The 10,792-nt window shown below is 53.5% G+C and overlaps 1 protein-coding gene across 5 annotated transcripts; it reads right to left on the reverse strand.

Moving 5' to 3' along the window:
• Positions 1–700: 700 nt before the first annotated feature.
• On the reverse strand, positions 701–4,655 carry LOC127439546 (uncharacterized). 5 transcript variants are annotated; one of them, XM_051695713.1, is made up of 3 exons: positions 3,272–4,164; positions 2,550–3,167; positions 701–2,343 (listed from the first exon to the last, which is right to left on the reverse strand). In XM_051695713.1, the coding sequence occupies exon 3, from the start codon at positions 2,012–2,014 to the stop codon at positions 1,190–1,192; it is 825 nt and encodes a 274-aa protein (XP_051551673.1). In that variant the 5' UTR covers positions 2,015–2,343; positions 2,550–3,167; positions 3,272–4,164; the 3' UTR covers positions 701–1,189. The 5 variants fall into 5 exon arrangements, with proteins under 5 accessions (XP_051551673.1, XP_051551672.1, XP_051551670.1 ...); XM_051695712.1 differs by lacking the exon at positions 3,272–4,164 and adding an exon at positions 4,621–4,655 and having other exon boundaries at positions 701–3,167; XM_051695710.1 differs by lacking the exon at positions 3,272–4,164 and adding an exon at positions 4,518–4,552 and having other exon boundaries at positions 701–3,167.
• Positions 4,656–10,792: the final 6,137 nt, after the last annotated feature.

Below are 10,792 nucleotides of genomic sequence, written 5' to 3' on the forward strand. Positions count from 1 at the left end.
CTAAGACAGGTAAGTGGTTTAGGGTGGTTCTATGGAGCTGGGGGGTGTTTGATGAAGTGTTTGAGTCCGAAGTGAGTGATGCAGGTCGGCTAAGACAGGTAAGTGGTTTAGGTTGGTTCTATGGAGCTGGGGGGTGTTTGATGAATTGTGTTAGGCCGAAGTGAGTGATGCAGGTCGGCTAAGACAGGTAAGTGGTTTAGGGTGGTTCTATGGAGCTGGGGGGTGTTTGATGAAGTGTTTGAGTCCGAAGTGAGTGATGCAGGTCGGCTAAGACAGGTAAGTGGTTTAGGTTGGTTCTATGGAGCTGGGGGGTGTTTGATGAATTGTGTTAGGCCGAAGTGAGTGATGCAGGTCGGCTAAGACAGGTAAGTGGTTTAGGGTGGTTCTATGGAGCTGGGGGGTGTTTGATGAATTGTGTTAGGCCGAAGTGAGTGATGCAGGTCGGCTAAGACAGGTAAGTGGTTTAGGGTGGTTCTATGGAGCTGGGGGGTGTTTGATGAATTGTGTTAGGCCGAAGTGAGTGATGCAGGTCGGCTAAGACAGGTAAGTGGTTTAGGGTGGTTCTATGCTGGTGGGGGTGTTTGATGAAGTGTGTTATGCCGGCTATAGTGACATCCCCCGGCTAATGAGTGACATGTTGAATGCATGGGTGAAATGATACACTTGACACAGAGTTAACATTCAAAACAAAGTGCTCTTTATTTATAACATTGAACGGTGTTTAAGGCTTTATTCCAAGTGCTTTTAGGGCATGTTTTCGGGCCTTGCATGCCTCCTTGGCCGTCTGGTCTGCGACGTAGAACTGCGCAGCCGTGTCCGGGTGGTGGCACATGTAGCGACTCAGCCTGTCCCTCTGCGCCCGCTGAAGTCGTGCGAAACCCTGGGAGGAGATAAGAAGAGACATGGGTTAGGAGACTTGTGTTACTGCTGTGGATGCATTGACGGATGGATGGATGGTGTATACTCACGTGTGTGACGTCGAGCAGGCGTCGAATGGCCGGGCCGCCGCTGCGATGTCCGTCGAAGGTACGAGCTTTCCCGGCGTCAGTATGAGCGTCCTGGTTAAGGTTAGGATATACGCCGTTGAAACAATGTTTAATTGCGGCCAACTTGGACGGCCATGTTGACACGGGCGACAGCCCTTTGGACGCGGAGGTCGCGTCGTACGATATCTCGGGGACCCGGTGGGCTAGAGAGACGAGGCCGGGCTCGTTGGAAAGGTCTCGGGCGTGCCTTTCGAATGAGGCCGGTCTCTACCCGGTGGCACTTCCGGTTCTGGAGCTAGAGGCTCAAATGTGCAAAATGCTATCTCGGGCCCCCGAGGGGCTAGAGGGTCGGGGCCGGTGTCGTTGGAAAGGGCTCGTCGAGATGTGTAAGGGCCCCGAATTTGGTGTCCCGGGGCCTCTCCGTTCCGGAGATACGGCCGTCGAAAGAGTCGTTTTCCGGAGAGGGTGTAATCCAAGGCCCGTATCTCTGAGACCCGGAGGACTACAGAGACGGTCCAGGGCTCAATCGAAGGGTCCCTTCGAGCCGCGTCGGATGAGCCTGTAACGGGGTCCGGGGTCGGTCCGGTTCGGGAGGTAGAGCCCCAAACGTAATCCGTCACGTCCACCTGAAGGCTGGAGCGGCCGCCGCTCCGCGCGACAACGGAGTAGGGAGGTGGGGGTTGGCTCGTCTGAAAGGACTCAGAAGGCCGGTTCGAACGCGACCAACCCGGAGTCTGTGCTGTGTCCGGTCCGGGAGAAACGTCCGTGGGACGTCGGGCGGTCCAGAGCCGCTGTATCCGGGAAGGAACCACCCAGGAACGTGTGGCCGGGCTCGTTGGAAAGGTCTTGCTGCGGACTTTCCAACGAGACCAACCCAGAGCCCATAGGTGGTCCCCTTCGGGAGATATGGCCGGCGGAAGAATCGGTTTTTCACGGGATCCTATCTCCGGACCACGGGCCACCTGGGCTGGAGAGTTCGAAGGTGCTTCAACAGCAGGTAAGTGTGACGGGGACAGTGACAGTGTCATAAGCCGGGGTGTGTGACACCTGCCTGGGCATGGTCAACTTGCCCCCAGGCCCCTGGATGTGCTGATACAACAGGTAAGTATGAAGGGTAGTGTGTCAGTGTATTAAGCCAGGGTGAGTGACACCTGCCTGGGCATGGACAACATGCCCCAGGCCCCTGGAGGTGCTTAAAGAACCGGTAAGTGTGATGGGCAGAGTGTCAGTGTATTAAGCCGGGGAGAGTGACACCTGCCTGGGCATGGACAACTTGCCCCAGGCCCCTGGAGGTGCTTAAAGAACCGGTAAGTGTGATGGGCAGAGTGTCAGTGTATTAAGCCGGGGAGAGTGACACCTGCCTGGGCATGGACAACTTGCCCCAGGCCCCTGGATGTGCTGATACAACAGGTAAGTATGAAGGGTAGTGTGTTAGTGTATTAAGCCGGGGTGAGTGACACCTGCCTGGGCATGGACAACTTGCCCCAGGCCCCTGGATGTGCTGATACCACAGGTAAGTATGAAGGGTAGAGTGTCAGTGTATTAAGCCGGGGTGAGTGACACCTGCCTGGGCATGGACAACATGCCCCAGGCCCCTGGAGGTGCTTAAAGAACCGGTAAGTGTGATGGGCAGAGTGTCAGTGTATTAAGCCGGGGAGAGTGACACCTGCCTGGGCATGGACAACTTGCCCCAGGCCCCTGGAGGTGCTTAAAGAACCGGTAAGTGTGATGGGCAGAGTGTCAGTGTATTAAGCCGGGGAGAGTGACACCTGCCTGGGCATGGACAACTTGCCCCAGGCCCCTGGATGTGCTGATACCACAGGTAAGTATGATGGGTAGAGTGTCAGTGTATTAAGCCGGGGTGAGTGACACCTGCCTGGGCATGGACAACTTGCCCCAGGCCCCTGGATGTGCTGATACCACAGGTAAGTATGATGGGTAGAGTGTCAGTGTATTAAGCCGGGGTGAGTGACACCTGCCTGGGCATGGACAACTTGCCCCAGGCCCCTGGAGGTGCTGATACAACAGGTAAGTATGAAGGGTAGAGTGTCAGTGTATTAAGCCGGGGTGAGTGACACCTGCCTGGGCATGGACAACTTGCCCCAGGCCCCTGGATGTGCTGATACCACAGGTAAGTATGATGGGTAGAGTGTCAGTGTATTAAGCCGGGGTGAGTGACACCTGCCTGGGTATGGACAACTTGCCCCCAGGCCCCTGGAGGTGCTGATACAACAGGTAAGTATGAAGGGTAGAGTGTCAGTGTATTAAGCCGGGGTGAGTGACACCTGCCTGGGCATGGACAACTTGCCCCAGGCCCCTGGATGTGCTGATACCACAGGTAAGTATGATGGGTAGAGTGTCAGTGTATTAAGCCGGGGTGAGTGACACCTGCCTGGGTATGGACAACTTGCCCCCAGGCCCCTGGAAGTGCTTAAAGAACCATTAAGTGTGATGGGTACAAAGTCATTGTCATAAGCCGGGATGAGTGACACCTGCCTGGGCATGGACAACTTGCCCCAGGCCCCTGGAGGTGCACTAAGAACCAGTAAGTGTGATGGGGACAGTGTCAGTGTCATTAGCCGAGGTGTGTGACACCTGCGGGCATGATACATAACACAAAGGGCCTGGAGGAATGATCAAAAAGTGTGAAAAAATGACAAAGTAATTTTCGGGAGAGGGTGTAAGAACCAGGCCCTCTGCCGAACCGGCTGAGGCCGAGAGGGTGAGCCTTGGTGGGCATAAATCAGCTCTATGTAGTGCCTGGAGGTCCAAAAAGTGATGCAAAAAATTTTTTGTTGAAAAAACGACTAAGTATTTTTCGGGAGAGGGTGTAAGAACCAGGCCCTCCGCCCAACCGGCTGAGGCCGAGAGGGTGCGCCTTGGTGGGCATAAATCAGCTCTATGTAGTGCCTGGAGGTCCAAAAAGTGATGCAGAAAAATTTTTTGTTGAAAAAACGACTAAGTATTTTTCGGGAGAGGGTGTAAGAACCAGGCCCTCTGCCGAATCGTCTGAAGCCGAGAGGGTGAGCCTTGGTGGGCATGAATTGGCTTCATGTACCTCCTGGATGTCAAAATAGTGATGCTGAAAATGTTTGTGCTGATTTAATTGATGTCCATGGGGGAAAGGGTCAGTTTCAATTGATTTCAATGGGGAGACAGTGTAAATGACCTTATTCGAGCTGTGAAACACCTATTTGGGCATGAAAAATAGCCCAAAGGGCCTGGAAGTATGATCCAAAAGTGGCAAATAATGACTAAGTCAATGCAGTCTGGATGATTTGTTGTTATATGGTGTTTGATTCAGTGACTGTAGCCGAGGAAGGTGTCTGTCACCGGATTGACAACATGCCCCAGGCCACTGGAGGTGCTTAAAGAACCGGTAAGTGTGATGGTACAGTGACAGTGTCATAAGCCGGGGTGAGTGACACCTGCTTGGGCATGGACAACTTGCCCCAGGCCCCTGGAAGTGCTGAGACAACCATTAAGTGTGATGGGTACAGAGTCATTGTCATAACCCGGGGTGAGTGACACCTGCCTGGGCATGGACAACTTGCCCCAGGCCCCTGGAAGTGCTGAGACAACCATTAAGTGTGATGGGTACAGAGTCATTGTCATAACCCGGGATGAGTGACACCTGCCTGGGCATGGACAACTTGCCCCAGGCCCCTGGAGGTGCACAAAGAACCAGTGAGTGTGATGGGAACAAAGTCATTGTCATAAGCCGGGGTGAGTGACACCTTCCTGGGTATGGACAACTTGCCCCCAGGCCCCTGGAAGTGCACAAAGAACCAGTGAGTGTGATAGGAACAAAGTCATTGTCATAAGCCGGGGTGAGTGACACCTGCCTGGGCGTGGACAACTTGCCCCCAGGCCCCTGGAAGTGCACAAAGAACCAGTGAGTGTGATAGGAACAAAGTCATTGTCATAAGCCGGGGTGAGTGACACCTGCCTGGGCATGGACAACTTGCCCCCAGGCCCCTGGAAGTGCACAAAGAACCAGTGAGTGTGATGGGAACAAAGTCATTGTCATAAGCCGGGGTGAGTGACACCTGCCTGGGTATGGACAACATGCCCCAGGCCCCTGGATGTGCTGATACAATAGGTAAGTATGAAGGGTGGAGTGTCATTGTCATAAGCCGGGGAGAGTGACACCTGCCTGGGTATGGACAACTTGCCCCCAGGCCCCTGGAAGTGCTTAAAGAACCAGTGAGTGTGATGGGAACAAAGTCATTGTCATAAGCCGGGGTGAGTGACACCTGCCTGGGTATGGACAACTTGCCCCCAGGCCCCTGGAAGTGCTTAAAGAACCAGTGAGTGTGATGGGAACAAAGTCATTGTCATAAGCCGGGGTGAGTGACACCTGCCTGGGCATGGACAACTTGCCCCCAGGCCCCTGGAAGTGCTTAAAGAACCAGTGAGTGTGATGGGAACAAAGTCATTGTCATAAGCCGGGGTGAGTGACACCTTCCTGGGCATGGACAACTTGCCCCCAGGCCCCTGGAAGTGCACAAAGAACCAGTGAGTGTGATGGGAACAAAGTCATTGTCATAAGCCGGGGTGAGTGACACCTGCCTGGGTATGGACAACTTGCCCCCAGGCCCCTGGAAGTGCTTAAAGAACCAGTGAGTGTGATGGGAACAAAGTCATTGTCATAAGCCGGGGTGGGTGACACCTGCCTGGGTATGGACAACTTGCCCCCAGGCCCCTGGAAGTGCTTAAAGAACCAGTGAGTGTGATGGGAACAAAGTCATTGTCATAAGCCGGGGTGAGTGACACCTGCCTGGGCATGGACAACTTGCCCCCAGGCCCCTGGAAGTGCACAAAGAACCAGTGAGTGTGATAGGAACAAAGTCATTGTCATAAGCCGGGGTGAGTGACACCTGCCTGGGCATGGACAACTTGCCCCCAGGCCCCTGGAAGTGCACAAAGAACCAGTGAGTGTGATGGGAACAAAGTCATTGTCATAAGCCGGGGTGAGTGACACCTGCCTGGGCATGGACAACTTGCCCCCAGGCCCCTGGATGTGCTTAAAGAACCAGTGAGTGTGATGGGAACAAAGTCATTGTCATAAGCCGGGGTGAGTGACACCTTCCTGGGTATGGACAACTTGCCCCCAGGCCCCTGGAAGTGCACAAAGAACCAGTGAGTGTGATAGGAACAAAGTCATTGTCATAAGCCGGGGTGAGTGACACCTGCCTGGGCATGGACAACTTGCCCCCAGGCCCCTGGAAGTGCACAAAGAACCAGTGAGTGTGATAGGAACAAAGTCATTGTCATAAGCCGGGGTGAGTGACACCTGCCTGGGCATGGACAACTTGCCCCCAGGCCCCTGGAAGTGCACAAAGAACCAGTGAGTGTGATGGGATCAAAGTCATTGTCATAAGCCGGGGTGAGTGACACCTGCCTGGGTATGGACAACTTGCCCCCAGGCCCCTGGAAGTGCTTAAAGAACCAGTGAGTGTGATGGGAACAAAGTCATTGTCATAAGCCGGGGTGAGTGACACCTGCCTGGGTATGGACAACTTGCCCCCAGGCCCCTGGAAGTGCTTAAAGAACCAGTGAGTGTGATGGGAACAAAGTCATTGTCATAAGCCGGGGTGAGTGACACCTGCCTGGGCATGGACAACTTGCCCCCAGGCCCCTGGAAGTGCTTAAAGAACCAGTGAGTGTGATGGGAACAAAGTCATTGTCATAAGCCGGGGTGAGTGACACCTTCCTGGGTATGGACAACTTGCCCCCAGGCCCCTGGAAGTGCACAAAGAACCAGTGAGTGTGATGGGAACAAAGTCATTGTCATAAGCCGGGGTGAGTGACACCTGCCTGGGTATGGACAACTTGCCCCCAGGCCCCTGGAAGTGCTTAAAGAACCAGTGAGTGTGATGGGAACAAAGTCATTGTCATAAGCCGGGGTGGGTGACACCTGCCTGGGCATGGACAACTTGCCCCCAGGCCCCTGGATGTGCTGATACAATAGGTAAGTATGAAGGGTGGAGTGTCATTGTCATAAGCCGGGGTGAGTGACACCTGCCTGGGCATGGACAACTTGCCCCCAGGCCCCTGGAAGTGCTTAAAGAACCAGTGAGTGTGATGGGAACAAAGTCATTGTCATAAGCCGGGGTGAGTGACACCTGCCTGGGCATGGACAACTTGCCCCCAGGCCCCTGGAAGTGCTTAAAGAACCAGTGAGTGTGATGGGAACAAAGTCATTGTCATAAGCCGGGGTGAGTGACACCTGCCTGGGTATGGACAACTTGCCCCCAGGCCCCTGGAAGTGCTTAAAGAACCAGTGAGTGTGATGGGAACAAAGTCATTGTCATAAGCCGGGGTGGGTGACACCTGCCTGGGCATGGACAACTTGCCCCCAGGCCCCTGGAAGTGCTTAAAGAACCAGTAATTGTGATGGGGACAGTGTCAGTGTCATATGCCGAGGTGTATGACACCTGTGGGCATGATACATAACACAAAGGGCCTGGAAGAATGATCAAAAGTGTCAAAAAATGACTAAGTCAATGCATTCTGGATGATCTGTTGTCATAGGTTGTCTGTTTCAGTGAATGTATCCGAGGAGGGTGTGTGTGTCACCGCATTGACAACTTGCCCCAGGCCCCTGGAGGTGCACAAAGAACCAGTAAGTGTGATGGGGACAGTGTCAGTGTCATAAGCCGAGGTGTGTGACACCTGTGGGCATGATACATAACACAAAGGGCCTGGAAGAATGATCAAAAAGTGTGAAAAAATGACTAAGTAATTTTCGGGAGAGGGTGTAAGAACCAGGCCCTCTGTTGAACAGGCTGAGGCCGAGAGGGTGCACCCTGGTGGGCATAAATCAGCTCTATGTAGTGCCTGGAGGTCCAAAAAGTGGTGCAAAAAATGTTTTTGGTTGAAAAAATGACTAAGTAATTTTCGGGAGAGGGTGTAAGAACCAGGCCCTCTGTCGAACCGGCTGAGGCCGAGAGGGTGCACCCTGGTGGGCATAAATGAGATCAATGTAGTGCCTGGAGGTCCAAAAAGTGGTGCAAAAAATTTTTTGGTTGAAAAAATGACTAAGTAATTTTCGGGAGAGGGTGTAAGAACCAGGCCCTCTGTCGAACCGGCCGAGGCCGAGAGGGTGCACCCTGGTGGGCATAAATGAGCTCAATGTAGTGCCTGGAGGTCCAAAAAGTGGTGCAAAAAATTTTTTGGTTGAAAAAATGACTAAGTAATTTTCGGGAGAGGGTGTAAGAACCAGGCCCTCTGTCGAACCGGCCGAGGCCGAGAGGGTGCACCCTGGTGGGCATAAATGAGCTCAATGTAGTGCCTGGAGGTCCAAAAAGTGGTGCAAAAAATTTTTTGGTTGAAAAAATGACTAAGTAATTTTCGGGAGAGGGTGTAAGAACCAGGCCCTCTGTCGAACCGGCTGAGGCCGAGAGGGTGCACCCTGGTGGGCATAAATGAGCTCAATGTAGTGCCTGGAGGTCCAAAAAGTGGTGCAAAAAATTTTTTGGTTGAAAAAATGACTAAGTAATTTTCGGGAGAGGGTGTAAGAACCAGGCCCTCTGTCGAACCGGCCGAGGCCGAGAGGGTGCACCCTGGTGGGCATAAATGAGCTCAATGTAGTGCCTGGAGGTCCAAAAAGTGGTGCAAAAAATTTTTTGGTTGAAAAAATGACTAAGTAATTTTCGGGAGAGGGTGTAAGAACCAGGCCCTCTGTCGAACCGGCTGAGGCCGAGAGGGTGCACCCTGGTGGGCATAAATGAGCTCAATGTAGTGCCTGGAGGTCCAAAAAGTGGTGCAGAAAAATTTTTTGGTTGAAAAAATGACTAAGTAATTTTCGGGAGAGGGTGTAAGAACCAGGCCCTCTGTCGAACCGGCTGAGGCCGAGAGGGTGCACCCTGGTGGGCATAAATGAGCTCAATGTAGTGCCTGGAGGTCCAAAAAGTGGTGCAGAAAAATTTTTTGTTGAAAAAATGACTAAGTATTTTTCGGGAGAGGGTGTTAGAACCAGGCCCTCTGCCGAACCGGCCGAGTCCGGGAGGGTGCGACTTGGTGGGCATAAATGAGCTCAATGTAGTGCCTGGAGGTCCAAAAGTGTGTGTTTTACCCCAAAATGACACTTTTTCGGGAGTTCGCGTTTCTCCAGGGTCTTCGGCTTTCGCGGTCATGCCGATTTCGGTCAACCCTGTCGGCCTCGGGTCCGAGGACCCCCGCGACTGGAGGTCCAATCGCGGGGGGTTCAGTGGTGGGGTGCCGTCGGAGATTTGTCCGACACGCTTTTTTGTGGACTTAGTTTTTGGCAGACTTTGTAAATGCTCCATGTAAGTCAAGGTAAAGGTTGTGGCCGCTCATCCTTCACTCAGGGCGGATAGTGGATGCTCTCACAGGTGCCTAGAGCCAGTGTAAGGTGTGTGAACCTCTGTGAGTGTCCGAGAAGGGTGGTGCACCTCGGCTTGAAGCAATTTCATGCGGCCTGGATGAAATGATGCTCTTTCTCACAAGTATGAGCGGTGTGAACCTCTGTGAGTGTCCGAGAAGGGTGGTGCACCTCGGCTTGAAGCAATTTCATGCGGCCTGGATGAAATGATGCTCTTTCTCACAAGTATGAGCGGTGTGAACCTCTGTGAGTGTCCGAGAAGGGTGGTGCACCTCGGCTTGAAGCAATTTCATGCAGCCTGGATGAAATGATGCTCTTTCTCTCACAAGTATAAGCGGTGTGTACCTCTGTGAGTGTCCGAGAAGGGTGGTGCAGCTCGGCTTGAAGCAATTTCATGCGGCCTGGATGAAATGATGCTCTTTCTCACAAGTATAAGCGGTGTGAACCTCTGTGAGTGTCCGAGAAGGGTGGTGCAGCTCGGCTTGAAGCAATTTCATGCGGCCTGGATGAAATGATGCTCTTTCTCACAAGTATAAGCGGTGTGTACCTCTGTGAGTGTCCGAGAAGGGTGGTGCACCTCGGCTTGAAGCAATTTCATGCGGCCTGGATGAAATGATGCTTTTTCCACTCACAAGTGCCAAGAACCAAGTGAAAGCAGGTGCGAACCTCTGTGAGAGTCCGAGGAGGGTGGTGCACCTCGGCTTGAAGCAATTTCATGCGGCCTGGATGAAATGATGCTTTTTCACTCACAAGTGCCAAGAACCAAGTGTAAGCAGGTGCGAACCTCTGTGAGAGTCCGAGGAGGGTGGTGCACCTCGGCTTGAAGCAATTTCATGCGGCCTGGATGAAATGATGCTTTTTCACTCACAAGTGCCAAGAACCAAGTGTAAGCAGGTGCGAACCTCTGTGAGAGTCCGAGGAGGGTGGTGCACCTCGGCTAGAAGCGATTTCATGCGCCCTGGGTGAAATTAAGCGTCACATGGAGCATTGTGAGCAGGTGCCTCGCTGACGGTGATGCAGGCCGTGGAGGGTGGCGCCCCTCGGCCTGAAGCAGGTTCGTAAAGGGCCTGGATGTTTGACTCACCAGTCAGCAGGTGAATGGAGCATTTTTTTCCCCCAACACAACCGCCTCTTACCTCTGGTCGATTGGAGTACGTGACGCGCCTGGGGCAGGCCCCTGCCCGGTCTTTTTGGCCGCTATGGGCACCCGGTTCCTCCCCGCTCAGCGCGTTGGCTTCCAGGGGCTTTCCCTCATCGGATCGCCCCGAACCCCCTCCTTGGGAGACTCAGACGGCCTGTCTACCGCAAAGGCTCGAGCACGGCGGCCGATGTGGGAACGGTTTGGTGGGGTTCGCCCCTCCGCCGCCTCCCCTTCGTCCTCGAGAAACACACCTTTCCCAGTAACATGGCTCTAGGGCCATACCCCCAAACACTTAAGCTGGAGTACGGTCCGCTT

The sequence above is a fragment of the Myxocyprinus asiaticus genome, unplaced genomic scaffold (genome assembly GCF_019703515.2).
Source record: "Myxocyprinus asiaticus isolate MX2 ecotype Aquarium Trade unplaced genomic scaffold, UBuf_Myxa_2 HiC_scaffold_91, whole genome shotgun sequence".
NCBI classification, from domain to species: domain Eukaryota; kingdom Metazoa; phylum Chordata; class Actinopteri; order Cypriniformes; family Catostomidae; genus Myxocyprinus; species Myxocyprinus asiaticus.